This window comes from Schistocerca americana, chromosome 5 (assembly GCF_021461395.2).
Source record: "Schistocerca americana isolate TAMUIC-IGC-003095 chromosome 5, iqSchAmer2.1, whole genome shotgun sequence".
Lineage (NCBI taxonomy): Eukaryota > Metazoa > Arthropoda > Insecta > Orthoptera > Acrididae > Schistocerca > Schistocerca americana.
The window spans coordinates 588,934,869-588,951,204 of record NC_060123.1 but is presented as its reverse complement, the minus strand read 5'-3'; the positions used below and the strand labels follow the sequence as shown (position 1 = coordinate 588,951,204).

The window sequence follows — 16,336 nt, the reverse complement described above, 5'->3', positions numbered from 1 at the left end:
CCACTGTACATTTTTCCAGAACGGCCATCGTGTTGGTTCAATTTGATACGTTTCATTTGCAAAATGTCGGCCCTGATGGCACCTCCTCCAATCAAAGGTTCTGTACCTAGCCACAGCAAAAGTCATCTAGCATTTGGCCATTGCCAAAATCCTGATCCCCCAGGAGGATGGGCACGTACACCTTGGCATGCGTGGGAACTATAAGCTCGTGCACCAGAAGTGTGATCCCTGTGTCGTCAGGGGGCTTTACCATAAGAGCACGTACCACATTAGACTAGCCACTGTGTTGGCATATAGATGAGTCTTCAAAGTTAATGTGAGCAAAGAGTCATCAACACTGTATGCAACATGTGCTACTGAAGGCATTCTTTCCAATTTAGTTCACATTATAGAAAAAAAAATTAAAACTTTAGGTCAGACCTAAAAGGGGATCACAATTACTTCAGCCAAAGAGTGATGCAACAGAAATGAATGAAGATGTTGACAAAAGAAAACAGAACCTAGGGAAGCAGCTCGGTCAACATCTAACGCTGCCACCATGAGAAAGAAAGAGAAATAAGGATCACCAAGAAATCCCTCCCACACAGCCTGGCCACCCAGGGACAGGGTATCTGCAGTGATAAGAACTCCCTTGCTCAGTAAGCTGAGGGTCTCACCAAGGTGTTCACAGAGACACACTATGCGCCCCCCCCCCCCACATCTAGTCCGCAAACAGATCTCCCACACCATTTCCCCTCACACCCCCAATCCACCCACCACCCCCAAAAACCAGAGACAAAGGAGTGTCCCCTTCGACACTCAGTACCACACAGGACTGGAACAACTAAACCACATCCTTCGCCATGGCTTTGATTATCTATCATCATGTCCTGAAATGAGACACATCCTACCCAAGATACTTCCCACCACTCCTAAAGTGGTGTCCCATCACCTATCCGACCTCCGTAACATCCTAGTCAATCCCTATACCACCTCCAATCCCAACCCCTTGCCACAAGGATCATATCCCTGTAGAAGACTCAAGTGCAAGACCTGACCAACCCAATCCACCCACCCAACATTCCTGTTCCAGCCCTGTCACCGGTTTATCCCACCGTAAGAGACATGGCCACCTGTGAAAGCAGCCATGTCATTTACCAGCTCTGCTGCAATCTTTGCCAACTTTTTTATATTGGTATGACTACCAACTGCCAGTCCACCAGGATGAACAGCCACTGCCAAACTGTGGCCAACCAGCAAAGTAGACCACCCTGTGGCACCACATGTAGCTGAGCATAACATGCTCAACAGCCTGCACCACCATCCATTCTGAACTGCGCAGATTGGAGTTATCCTTACAACATATTCTCCACACCCACAATTATCCTGGCCTCAACCTACAGTAAAATACTGTCCCCACACCCTCCACCCAACATTTTCCACCCCGTGCGTCATATCATCCCCTCCCCATTGTCGTCTCCCACCCTGTTTATTTGCCGCCCTCTGCCAACACACCCACGCATCTTTCCCTGCTCCTCTCCCTTCTCACTCCTCACTCCTTTTTTCCCCTCCTCCTCGGCTGACAACCTCCTGATGCTACGCTTGTTGGCGTTCTAGTCCCTTAGTTCATCTCTATTCCCACCTGTACATTACTATCCCTTTCCCTTCCCTGTCCCCTCTGGATAGCTGCTTGCATCCCACGTGATAGTTACATTAAGGCCCGAGATAATGGAGTTGGCAGTATACGTGCACAAGATGTGCTTGTTTGTGTGTATGAATGGTGTGTATTTCTCTTTCGCTGATGAAGACTGTGGCCAAAAGCTTATGTAAGTGTCATTTAATAGTGCCTGTCTGCAATTTAATGTGTCTTCTTTATGGTAACTAGCAATCTGCCTTTTCCTACATTCCTATCTGGAGTTACCATTGTTTGGGAAATAAGGATAGTCAGGGATGGGAGATTGGAGCACAAAAAAGGAGGTAAGTGCTGCAATAGCTTGGGGACCTGTGCTTGTCACACACATTCTCATGAAAGAGTTGGAAGCCCCCTGATGGGCTTTCTTCTGTGAATTGTTGACATTTATCCTACAGAAAGACCTCTGACAGAGCCACAAGTTTCTTGATCTACATGTCCTTGACCAGTATCTAACAGCATCCTTTTTGACATTAACATTCAAACTCACAAGTGAAAGAGCACACCAAGAAAAAGCAAGTGTCGCAGTAACCAGTTAATTACGTATTTTGCGAACATTCCTCATGAATATTATATTGGCAAAACTTTTCACTAAGCTCCACTGAACAGAAAACAACAAATGTACCAGTGACATGTATGACATTAAAGAAAGTTACAACGTGTTTTAGCTCCTTCAGGTTTGTATCTATGTGAAACTGATACGTATAATCCATGAGTGACCCAATTTAAAATGTGTGCTTCTTAGTGATATAAACAAGTCACGGGTATATTGTTTACTGAGGTAAGAGTATCAAACTTTTTAAAAAGGGACACCTACTGCTCAACATTTATTCAAAACTCAATTGTGAAGGAAAAAGGATCCTCATCCAGAAACATAGTTTATATTTTTATTGCTTGATCTTTTTACAAAAACATACTAGGTCCTTAGTTTATACTGATTGAAATAATACAGAAGTCACAGACCTATTTGATTTAATAAAACTGGTTGTCTCTTCCCTCATTCTTTTCACAGTGGTTTACCTTTTGTGATTCAACAATGCTGTTTAGTGGCTTAAAAAACAAGCACCCATTGGGTCCACATAAAACACTAAAAATTAAGCACAAAATTTGTCAGGAATAAGAAATAGGCAGCAAGGAGTGCACAGGGAAAGCAAAAATGCTGAAGGTAAAGATACTTCATGAATCCTGATTCAATGTTGGTGTTTATGTACCATTCCTACTACTGGCCACATTTTAAAAACTAACAGATGAATAGGCACCTTTGGTTACACTGCATTTTTTTATGTTCATGTTTAGGAAGTATGTTGAAAATATCTGGTCTTATAAAATTTGAACCTACAACCGTCATGTATGTATTTATTTATTAAGGACTGTACTACTAAAAAGGTTAACATCTCACAGAAAACCAGTTACTAAGAACATATTAACACAGATTAACAACAGATTTCATTATGCATAACGAACTATGATTCCTTACCTTCTCACCATCATCCTCATCATCTTCAGGGTTATACGCTTCTGCAAAAACAGATTTACGTCGTGTCGAGAATCTCGCCACAGGTGGCTCTGAGGAGGACAGAATTATTCATGCATAAGTATTACACTAATTCTTCAACAATTTTGGTGTAAACATTAAAATAATCAAAGTAAAAATATACCAATAATTCAATAAGAATGCATTACGAAATGGGCCATATAATTTTTAGACAAACAAAGCTGTTTTTTTTTCCACTTTACTTGATAGAATCACATGCAACATTGACACACAGATATTGTTCATGGAAGTAGCTATAGTAAATCAATTACCTTTTTAAAAGGCTCTGATAAAAATAAAGATATCACATTATTACGGTGTTTTCACTTGAAGTTTTCCTGTGAACTAAAATATCATTACTTTGAACTTTTAGACCTCTAAATTTGTTTTTTCTTTTCACCAAATGTAGGGAAGTGTTGCAATGCATCTCATTGAAAACTAGATCACTGCAGATGGGCTATCTCTGAAGGAAATGGAGATAGGAATTATTTAGTTACATACACTCTAAAGATTCCTACGAGGGATGCCCAGAAAGTAATGCACCACATTTTTTTTTTTTCTTCAACAATTTTTTTTAACATAATAAGAATTGTACACAAAAAAGAATGATGTTTTGTCTACAGACGTTATTTTACCACGTACTCTCCATCCCGTTCTATGACCTTCCTCCAGCACAAAACATGGGTGTGTATGCCCTGTCGGTACCAATCCTTGTCCTGGTGGCACAGCCAGTGCTTAACTCATTGAATCACATCATCCTCAAAAGGTCTTCAACAAATGGCATCCTTTAATCGCCCAAACAAGCAGAAGTCTGGGGGGGCCTAGATCAGGGCTGTAAGGTGGATGGGGTAACAGTATCCAACCCTGTTTTGCGATGTGTTCAGCAGTCCTCGGACTTGTGTGTGGCAGACAATTGCATCCATACTTCCTTCGCTGATTGACAGATGCAATGCCAACTACCAAGTCGCAATGCATCTGTCCTCGTAAATGACATCAGCTTGCAGCAATATGTCAGGTTTGACAGCTGTGGATGGTCTTGCCAACCAGAGCAAATCGTGGAGCTCCGCCGAACCGCCTTCTGAGGACCTCACCCTCCATGCCCAGTGACTAACTATACTTCTGTCAACAGCAGATGTGTAATGTAACTCACCTACAGACACCAGTTTGAAACTGTCCTGCAGCTAAGCTATCTGTTGGAAGTGACGGAAGCTTCAGTATACTTCAAATAATACACCTTAACATTTCACATTTATAGCATTGTTTCTGTGTGAGAAAAAAAATGGTGCAATACTTTCTGGACAATCCTTGTACATTCACTAAACTGGTATAATTTTTGAAAGCCACAGAAACCTTAATTTAGGTTGCAGAATTGTTGCTAGATCTCATAGCTCTCAAAAATGAAAGTGAATGTAGTATTTTAATAACTGTACCATCTCAATTATTTCCATTTAAAAAAAGTTTAAGTTTTTCCCTAAAAGCAATATTTATTGACTGAAGCCTTGGGGGCTTTGTTGGAATGTAATCAGTACTTGAACCAGTTGTGCTGACCCTGCATTCTGAGATTTAGAAGCACTTGTGAGCATAGCTCTACCCAGATTTAGCACTGTTCATGCGTCTCGCAAAAATTCTTTGGGCCGTGGCAGGCAAGTACATCATGGACACAATTGTAAGAGGCCTGCCCTACCACCATGTGTAAATAGACATTGGTGTCTCAGACAGGATCAAAGAATTTTGGGACTGAGGATATTCTGACTATGATTTCTGGCTATTTGGCATGTCCAGCTACTTTCGTGCACACACATCTTGCTACAAGAAGTTTTGGCTAAACAGGAAATAACATGTACCTTAGGAAATCAAATGTGTATATCACTTTATCTGGCAGACATCAAATCATTGCAAATAGTTTAATGGAGTTGGAAGACAAATAAACAAAATTTAATGGAATACAAATGTGGGCTGAAAGAGAAAGGACCAGCCAGACTCACAAACAAAATATATGGTTTACTACAAATGAACAAAACGAGGGGGGGAGTGTGGTGTCACCGCCAGACACCACACTTGCTAGGTGGTAGCCTTTAAATCGGCCGCGGTCCGGTAGTATACGTCGGACCCGCGAGTCGCCACTATCAGTGATTGCAGACCGAGCGCCGCCACACGGCAGGTCTAGAGAGACTTCCTAGCACTCGCCCCAGTTGTACAGCCGACTTTGCTAGCGATGGTTCGCTGACAAAATACGCTCTCATTTGCAGAGACGATAGTTAGCATAGCCTTCAGCTACGTCATTTGCTACGACCTAGCAAGGCGCCATTACCAGTTACTATTGATGCTGTAAAACGTACTGTCAAGAGCGATGTTCACCAATTATGGATTAAAGTTAAGTTTTCCAGCAGCTACGTACGTTTTTTGTTAGTCTCATTTCCTTGACCTGTTCCAGACCTGACGCCAGCCTGCGTGAGCTAAAACGCGTGCCTTTCGGCTTCCTCTCATAGTGGGTTGGCTGTCTTGCCAATCCACAACAGGGAGAATTCAGAAGCATCATTTATTCTCATCAAGAAAATTAAAACCAACATTATACATACTGAAGTAATCCCTGAAGGAATATACCGGTTTTAACTATAAACTTAAGATACTCCATGGAAATCATTCGACTATACACAGTGACATGCTCACATTATAAAATCTTACATAAGTGATAAATGAATGCAAATCCAACTACAAGAGTTTTAGCATGAGTAGGATAAAAGCTAATGAACAATTCTTCAGTGAGGAAAGTCCTATTATGATACCTTAAATGAAAGAGCTCATATAATAGCAGAATTTGCTGAGAACTGTAGCATATTCGTTCTTAATAAATTTTTCACATGAGAGTGAATACTACATGGACTTTGCAAGAACTAAATGGAATTAAAAATGAAATTCACTGCTTTTTATCAAATAAGAACTGAAAGTGTACGAGATGTGACAATCTTAAAGCACACTTGAGTTACCAGTGATCACAAACTTTTAAGATGAAGCGTAAAAATAGACCTCAAGCGAAGAATGAAAGAGACTTATCAGGCAGGAAGTCAGGAAAGCAGAGTATGAGAATTTATCTGAAAACAGAAAAGGTGACTCAGTGGCAGACTAAAGATCTGTCATTTGATCCTTGGTCAGGCCTAGGGATTTGTATCTGACATTTATTTCTTTCATTGCTGGCTATTTTTGTTACTGTGAAAATCCTGGGTGCCATCATGGTTTAGAGTCAACATTAAAACTGTAAGTCCCCCTACAACAGGCTGGGTAAGTCAGTTAAAACGTCTAATAAGACCATGCTTATTAAAGCACACTTATCTATAAACCAACCTTTCCATTGATTACATTTTACTTTAGGGAGATGTAACAGACTGAATCAAGCAACGACTTCAATATTTTGTAAATTTAAGATTAGATTAAAGTGAAATTTTTTTAACAAAGTATTCAGGCAAACAGCAATGGATGTTGCAAATGTGAAGAAAATAAGAGAAAGAAAAATCTTAAGTAAAGTAGCTATTAAAATGAAGGCAGCAGATACAAGCAAATGATAATAGGAACATGTTGAATTAAACAAAATTATTGATACAGCTGAAAACAAAGAACAATGAAGACAAAACAGGTTTATATTGGATAACAATCATTTCCTCAGCTAAGATGCAGATACCAGAGTAATTCACAACAAAGAGATTCTACAAGGATTTTACAGCTGAGTTAGCCCTCTTTTAACCACAATCAGAGCCCACAAAATGGCTGTTCAAGATCACTGTCACTCATCTGTTGTAGAATATTAGAATACATTCTGAGTTCAAACACAATAAGGCATTTTGAATATAATGACCTCTTCCATGACACCAAGCACAATTTGCACTTTTCTTATAAGACATCCCGAATTCCATGAATCAAGGCTATCAGGTAGATGCAATACTTCTTAACTTTAAAATGCATTTTACCCAGCGTCATATCAACACTTATCAACAATAGTTTAATTGTACGGGGTATCAAACTAAATTTGTGACAAAAATTATATATAAAAACAAAGATGAGGTGACTTACCGAACAAAAGCGCTGGCAGGTCGATAGACACACAAACAAACACAAACATACACACAAAATTCAAGCTTTCGCAACAAACTGTTGCCTCATCAGGAAAGATTGACAAGATTGAGAATTTTGTGGTTGGTGGGATGCAGCATGTTATCTTGGCTGAAGAGTCATCAAGAGATGTAAAAGTAACTTCATGCTTGGCCCAGGGAAGTGAGTTAGGACGCTAACTCTTCATGTTGTATATTTGTGAACTGAGGGCAATATGAACAGTAACCTCACACTTTTTGCAGACAATGCAGTAGATCATGAACTAGGCTACTATCTGAAAATGGGCAGATCATAGTAAGATTCCAAAGTAGTAATGTCATTAGCAAATTCCATTACACATTGAGAAATGTAGAATTGTGCACTTCACACAATGCAAAAGTGTAGTAGGCCCTATCTCATGACTACAATATTAATGAGCCATAACTGGAATGAGTAACTGCATATTATGAATACCTGGATTTAACACTTTTTAGCGATATGAAATGGACTGATCACATACACTAAGTTGTAAGTAAAGCAGTTGGTAGACTTAGGTTCATTGGTAGAACATCAAGAAAATAGAATAAGTCTACAAAGGAGGTTACTTACAAAGGAAATTGCATGCAAAACACTCATGTGCTGCCTCAAACAGTACTTCAAGTGTATGGGACCCACACAAAACACGATTAACAGGAGTACAGAACATAAAGAAAGTAAAAAGTCACAGGTGTGCTTGGCTTACTGGGTCACATCACAGAAACGATGAAAAATCTGAAGTGGCAAGTGCTTGATAATTGATGCCAACCATCCTGGTGGCTGTCAACATGAGGTTAGACTAATTACAAAAGGCATGGAGACATTTAAACTGTCATTAATGGCCACAAGCCGTACATAAATGGAATGGGAAGAAATCTTTATACATGGTACAATTGGATGTAACCTCCACTGTGCATCTGACAGTGATGTGCTTCTCAGTATAGATCTAGAGAGAATTGTCCAAGCATTCCTCAATTTTTCGAAAGTTTTTATAGCACATGGATCAAAAACAGATAATTACTGATGAAAATTACACCATTCCACAAGCTCTGCCCAATTTAGTTTATAAACCCAATTAAAGTACAAAAAGAAGAAGATTCAGGAGATGGAGGTGTTTCAATAAAAATGGTTAAAGACAAATGTAATTCATTACAAAAGGTATTTGCAGTGTTATTAACATAATGTCTGCAGAGGAAGACAGTTCCACAAAACAGGAACAAGCATTTAATTATTCAACTTCATAAGAAAAAGAACATGACATATGTATCCTACCCATAATGAACAACATGTTTACTAAAACTACTGTCAACAACATGGGCAGAGGGAGGGGGGGGGGGGGTCATTGACGAAAGAAATGGCTGATTTTAGAAAATAATCCACTGGACTAATTATAAATTGTGAATGCAATGACCAAACAGAATAACGAGTATGAATTACTTGTGCATCCAGGTTTCAGAGATTTTGAGAAGGTTTAGAGTCTGCTGCAATAAAATCTGAACTACACACTTAACAAACCAGATACTGATTCAAACCTGTGTTAGTATACTGAAGCATAGGGCCTAAAAGTTGATGCTAAAGATTAGTAGATATGGCACCAGAGTTACGAGGAATTATAAACTGCATACTTAGGGATTACAGTTACAAATAAATTGCAGCAATCACACAGATACGGTTGTGGGTAAAGCAAACCTAAGACTGATTTATTGGCAGAACACTTAGAAAGTGCAACAGGTCTACTAAAGTGAATGTTTACACCACATTTGGCCACCCTCTTCTAAAATTCTGCTGTGCAGCATGGGACATGCATCAGAAGGGATGACAGATGACACTGAAAAAGTTCATAAGAGGGCAGCTTGTTTTCTATTATTGTGAAATTGGGGAGAGTGCCATGGATATGATCCATGAATTGGGGTGGCAATCATTAAAACAAAGGCCTTTGTCATTGTGGCAGAATCTTTTCATGGAATTTTAAACACCAACTTTCTCATTCAATAGTAAAAATATTCTGTTGGCATGCACTCCTATACAGGGAGAAATAATCATCATGATAAAATATGAGCTCATACAAGAAGACTTAAATGCTCGTTCTTCTCGTGCGCCTTTCCAGGATGGGTCGGTAGCAAAATAGCTTGAAGATAGTTCAATGAACCCTCTGTCACACACTTAATAGTGAATTGCAGATTAATCATGAGGTTGTAGATTCTGCATCAACTATCATCATCCTTTTAAAAGAATTTTTCAAATTCTAAAACAAATAAATTAATTAAACAATGATGGTATACATGTTATACATACATATCAGACAGCTACCTTAATTTTGCTTATGACACTGTGCTGGTTTGCTCTGAAAGAGATAAAGCTAAACAACAAATGGAAGAACTTAAAACAGCAAAATTGGAAGTCGGCCTGAAAATCAATTATAACAAAGCTAACATCATGTATAATTAACATAATGAAGAGAATATAGTACCACATAACAAAGATGTTAGCAAACCAGTTGAGGACTTTTTGTCTTTATGGCTGAGGAAGATAAAGGATGGGTGTGCAAATAATAATAATAATAATAATAACAGAGCAAGCAAAAATGGCCTGAAACATTTTTAGCAAATAAAATAAGAGTTTCAAAAATTAAGCTTCTAATATACGGTATCTGAAACACAATGCTAACACTGAATGTATATCATCAGCCACAACTTGTAACAATGGCATTTCGTGCAAAAACAATTAAAAAATGCGACTGCTGAGGGCAATAGATGAAAAACAACTGGATAGGGTAAGAAAATGTTGTGGACAATGGAAGTGTAGGGCCCATAAAAATAATATATGCATGACTGGGATACATACTACATAAGTGTAGAGATAGTAGATTTATTACAGAAGTTACTTCCTAAATCCCAAGAAAAATGAAAAGTTTGAGATGATGACCTACTGCAAGGTCAGTAGAAAACATGTCTGAACAACACTGATGCTTATACATGAAGACTAATGCCTGGCAAAGACTACTATTAACCAGCAGCAGATTTTGGATAGCTGATCATGATATTGATTTATGTCTAAATTGTTACACTCTTACTGTATGCTTTACAGTAACTGACAACTTACTTCTTTTGATACCTGATATGAACTTAATCTTTTTTCTGTTTGTCCTATAGCTGGAAGTGGTTTGATTTATTTTTATTGTGGAAGTTTTAAAATGTATGACACCAAGTAACAGAAAGAGCAAATTAATTAAAATTAGAAACCCCCACACATACAATGTGTACTCACTATTGTTTGTCAATTTTTTGAACATGGTCAGGAGATAATAAAGGATTTTTAATCTTCGTTTTGATTTGTCCATTAAATATTTATTTCAATGCACAATCAAACTTTAATGAAGGACACTTCTTTACTTGGTCAATAACCAGGCCAAGAAAATATTTGCTTTCCACTCTGGAATTTGTATACCAACTATAAATAGGGGGAAAAAAACCAATTACTGCTTGTGAGGTACTCAAGTTAAGGGTTTTTGTGTGGTTTGCAACCAGCTGCACATTTCACAGCAGTTGATGCTAATCTATTTATTAAAAAATTTCTGAAGAACGTTTACTGTAAAATGTGATAAGGAATGATGGAAATGATGATGATTTGAAAATAGTCCAAGGTAAGATGACAACACTCATTGCAAAAGCAAACTTGTTACTGTGGAATGTGATGTTGCCAATATAGTCTTGAGTTTACTAGCTTTTACTTTTTTCTATATGGCAGTTTCTTACTTTATGGTTATAAAAAAATTAGTGTGTCACTGATGAAATAAGTTCATAAATTCACTCAAGTAGATGCGAGGCTGCATGTGTAAGTTATTTTAAATTTACCTAGAAAAAGCTTCCAAACTATATATAAAATACAAAAGAAATGTTAAAAAAACAAAATATTGTCAGATTTACTTGTCATTGTGGCACAAAGGTATGTATAAATCAAACTAGGTGCGCGCGCCACATTAGGCCTACTTGTGACGCACATTCGGCTACACCGATACCTTAAATATAATATCACACTCAAGAGAGCAAGCGAACCTACTATGAGAAAAAACAAGGAAGTTGTACGGTGATTTTATGCATTTGTGACTTTGGGCACTTCAAAATTTGTTGTAGAATCATGACGTATATATTCGCATCTCCTGTGGAAAGAATTCATAGTCGAGTTCTTAATATAAATCTTAACAAAATTTCATTCTTTACCTAAGGTCATGGAGAGAAGGTATATAGCTAGTTTATCCTCTGCATTTGATCGAAATCGAATGACAACTGGCTGTGTATGGACAACATCGCTTCTGCAGAAGCTTACGTCAGTTCGATATTCTTATAATGTTGATAGTTACAACGATACGTGTCAATATAATCGTAAGTGAATGACAGATATGTACATAAAAAAGATCTTCAATGGCTGTCTGCTTACACCAAATGCCTGGTGAAAACCATCCTGCATGTGCTTTTTATTTTACGTATTTGCTGCAAATCCTGAACAGCTGAAATTTGTCACTAACTCACTCACCTTCTTCTGTGGATATCACAGATTCGTCAGGCGAACCCGCTGTATCCAGTCTAATGATTTGAGTACTTCTATTTTCCTTCAGTTTTTGGAAAAATTCAACTGCATACTCTACAACATCGCCAGGTTGTTCCAATAAATAACTAATGGTGAATTCTAAAAGGACTTCTCTCAGTTCGTCGGGAACTGTAATTTTCCCCGACTCGGGTCGACTCATGTCGCTTCCCGTGTAGGTCTTCAGTTTTAAAGCTATGTAATACACACACAGTAATTAATGTCCCAAAATCGTACTTCTGGGCCACAAAACTACCGAATTACACTATCAGGTGACTTCACTCCACTGCGCAGTGAGGAAACAGATAATTATTAAAGTAAACTTTAAGCTGCTGTTTTATCTCTTCATTTCTCACCCGTCGAAAAAAATTCAGATTTGAGGAGGGAAAAATATTACATTAAAAACAAGAGCACAAAACGGAATACACCCTATAATTCACTCTCCATCCACCCCGCTCTCCAATGAACATATAAAATGGCGGACGATCGGAAAAGTCAATTACAGCAAGCACTTGTTTCCTCAAAAATTTCTACAAATATACCGAAAACTTTAAAGGATTTACAATACTTTGAAACAGTTCTATTTCTGGATGGTAATAAAAGTGTGTGAACCATTCACGATTTAATAAAATCTGTAATTAACTTCCGTAATCTTATTGCTGGTTGAAATTCTATGGCAGTAAAAAGCACTTAAATGTAACATACCAAACCGTCGAAAACAAATGCAAGTTAAAAAATTAAATAATTTTGGATTAAACATACGTTTAAACTGCGCTAAGGACGCCTTTGTCCATTGGTCGGCGAAAACAAGGTAGTAACGTGATTGTTTCCATAATTTGGAGGAATTTTAAACAAATAACCATTGTTGCGAAACGTGGAAATTTTGAAATTCGTGATGCTATATCATTATAAATGAATTCAAAGGGGAATTCAATTACACAGTATTAATAAACTTTTTTCCTTTTCCAGCGTTTGGTGCCTGAGAAAGAAATTTTAGTTGAGACAGAAATTGAGTTTGCATGCAGTGCATGTTAAATTGATCGGGCAACGTTTTATTCGCGATGGAGGTCAACGAGCTGTAAACAATCCACCATGTACAAGTGTTAGATTTAGAAGCACGTTTAAATTATTTTGTTGATGTCTCCTCATTTATGTGAACACTGGTGCAAGGTTAATGAATTGTTTTACATTAGGATATCACCATTGCCTTAACGTTTTTAAAAACGGAACATGTACTGACAGAAGCGTAGGATTACACGTAACAAAAACGGAAGTGGACCATCAAATTATTTAAAAACGTTTTGAATCGTGTGTCACATAGGTAAAATCTGAGGAAAAGAGCAAAAAATTAATTGTCATATAACACATAGTTCACCACTGGACGATAAAAATATATTTAAAAAATGGAGACAAAAAGGAAGTCCAATTACTGTTAGGCTATGAGATAATTTTAACATTAACCCGTTATTTGAAAGTGAAGGAAAAGGCCAGCTTTTGAGTATTTTGCATTTAGACATATAACAAATTTATAGGAAAGTGATTGAAAAAAGCTGAGACAATGCACAATGACAACACAGTTATAAGGACAGCAAACAAATCAAAAACAATATGGAATGTAGTAAAAAAAAGAAATAAACGAAAATGTTAAAAATTAAGATGATATTGTTTTAACAGATGGTCACTGAGTGTGACTCACAAATATTACTCTAGCAAAATACATACCCAATAAATGACTACCTTGTACATACTCTAGTCAACATGAGCAAAAATTGCTGTAGAAATAGTGAAAAATCAGTCCCAAGAAAACAAAGTGATAATTCAATATTGCAATGTCCCCCAAATAAATTAGAAGCTCTTAGAAAAACAAAAACAAAGAAGAATAAATTGTCTTCAAGGACTGATGGGATTCCTGTTTCAATCATGTGTTTGTGTCATATCAGAACCATCCTCATTTGTCACGAACACACAAAAATTCAAAAAGAAAAGCATTGTATAAAAAGGACAATATATATGAAGTGGGCAACTATAGACCAATAGCTCTGTTATCTCTATTTTCAAAAGTAAGAGAGACAGTCATATAACATAGAATTAGAAATCACCTCGAAAAGTTCAGTCTCTTGCCTGTAAATCAACAAGGTTTTTGCAGAGGCATGTGTACAGAATGAGCTATTATTCAGTTCACTGAAAATATTATAGAGGGACTACACAGAAGCCATAGTACTCTAGGAATAAACTTGGACTTATCGGAGGGATCTGATAATGAGAACATTATATTTTGCTGGGCCAATTAGTAGCTACTGCTATACGAGAATTGAAGAAACAATAGTTTCGGTCATATGTCCATAATAGGAGACAGGTAGTAGAAATTACTTCCACAAACATTAAAAACCAAGGTGTCATTAACTGGTCTGATATTCAGAGTGTACCAATTGTGATACCATAGGGCTGTGTTTTTGTACCTCCCTTATTTCATATACATGTAAAACACATCAAGATAAGGGACTGATGGACTTTGTAGTCTGGTCCCCGTAACCCCCACAAACCAACCAACCATATCAAGATTCCATTAAATAGTACTCACATATACCCATTTACTGATGGCAAAAAGTTGTTGTAACTGATATAATCCAGGTATTGCCAACATGTACAATGTAGGAATTTAGTTTGAGATGAACAACATAACCCTAAATATTTTGAAAAATAATTATAGTCATAATTTAAAAACAAATTCACACTATGATATGGGCCTCAGAATTCAAAATAAACAATTTGACTGGGCAGCTGTTACAAAATTTTTATGTGTGAATATAGATGAAATTTTACATTGAAAGCCCACATTCTCTAGCTCACTAACAAGTTAAGTTCTGCATGCTTTGCATTGTTCATAATAATTCTGTGTGTATTAGACAGTGTAGCAGAAATATATGCTTTGCTTGTATCCATTCTGCCGTTATGTATGGTCTGAGCTTCTTGGAGGAGTAGGATATTAGTGTTTAACGTCCCGTCGACAATGAGGTCATTAGAGACGGAGCTCCAGCTCGGATGAGGGAAGGATGGGGAAGGAAATCGGCCGTGCCCTTTCAAAGGAACCATCCCGGCATTTGCCTGAAGCGATTTAGGGAAATCACGGAAAACCTAAATCAGGATGGCCGGAGATGGGATTGAACCGTCGTCCTCCCGAATGCGAGTCCAGTGTGCTAACCACTGCCCCACCTCGCTCGGTGAGCTTCTTGGCTCATAATGTTACAAACGTGAAAATCACCATAATTCTACAAAAAAACAAACTATTAGAATAATTACCGATAGTTGAAGGCCAATACTCGCCAAGTAATTATTTCAATAGCTGAATACTCTACCCTTGTCATGGCTTTGCATAAAAACAGTGCAATTAATATCAGGTACCACTACATTCAAAATTCAAAACTAACTCAGATAGTCATTCTTACAATACAAGAATGTGCCATGACATTCACGTAAAAAGAGTAAACAAGCCTTTAGCACAAAAACAAACAAACATTCAAAATACTATATTATGCAACAAACTTCTGCACAGATAAAAGAAATAGAAAGAACTAGTCCTCATTTAAGAAAGTAGTATTCCAATTTTTAATGACCAACTGCTATTATAGTATGACCAAATATCTGCATTAACATTGTAGCAAATAATTACATCCATGTAGTAAATGTCAACAGTATTTTCAATCAAATGCTTGCTATGACATGAATCTATATTTTGAACAAACATTTTAGAACTCTTATTTACTTGTATGGAAATGTTAACTGCATAATGTATTCTGTATAAGATATCTTTTTCATACATTTATGTAATTAATCAAAGTTGTATATGCAGTTTTGAATGTTATATTGTGTAAGGTACTACACAACCCATCCTTCTATTATTATTTTTTTATGCTATGTATTTTCTGATGAAATTCGACCAATGTAAATTGTGTCTGGATAAATAAAGCACTACTTCCACTAGTACATGGTGGATAAACTGCTTCAAATAGGACCGTGTGATAAGGGGGAGGGGGGAGAGTAGTGTCACCTGCTAACATCAGAAGTTATTAACAACATATGAGACAATCTGAGTAGTCCTCTTAGATTGTTTGCAGATGATGCTGTCATTCATTTACCAGCTTGTAAAGTCATCAAATGACCAAAACGAATTGCAAAATGATTTAGATAAGATATCTGTATGGTGTGAAACTTCCGTTTTTCGAATCTTTGTTTCATTGTTTTCTTCGTTTTCATGAAATTTCGTCAAGGGTTCATGAGGACTTCGACTTTTTCATGATAGCATTCTACCATAAGAAAGGCGAAATATCTGAAACCAGCGAATGATTAAGCTTCTGCCCAATGAAAGCCTACACTACACATAAACAAGAACACAAATTGCTCATACAATTTTTAATAAATACCTTTTTATT

At 37.3% G+C, this 16,336-nt stretch overlaps 1 protein-coding gene across 3 annotated transcripts in view; it reads right to left on the bottom strand.

Moving 5' to 3' along the window:
* LOC124615406 (cAMP-dependent protein kinase type II regulatory subunit) overlaps nucleotides 1–12,568 on the bottom strand; it is a 64,183-nt gene extending 51,615 nt beyond the window's left edge. Inside the window, exons 1-2 of one of the 3 annotated variants that reach the window (XM_047143256.1) lie at nucleotides 11,856–12,568; nucleotides 3,147–3,235 (exon numbers count right to left, since the gene is read on the bottom strand). In XM_047143256.1, coding sequence (XP_046999212.1) covers nucleotides 3,147–3,235; nucleotides 11,856–12,069 — 303 coding nt within the window. In that variant the 5' untranslated portion in view covers nucleotides 12,070–12,568. Of the gene's footprint in view, nucleotides 1–3,146; nucleotides 3,236–11,248; nucleotides 11,274–11,542; nucleotides 11,568–11,855 lie in introns of those variants that run through there. The other 2 variants (XM_047143258.1, XM_047143257.1) reach the window with 2 other exon arrangements.
* Between the last annotated feature and the right edge of the window lie 3,768 nt (nucleotides 12,569–16,336).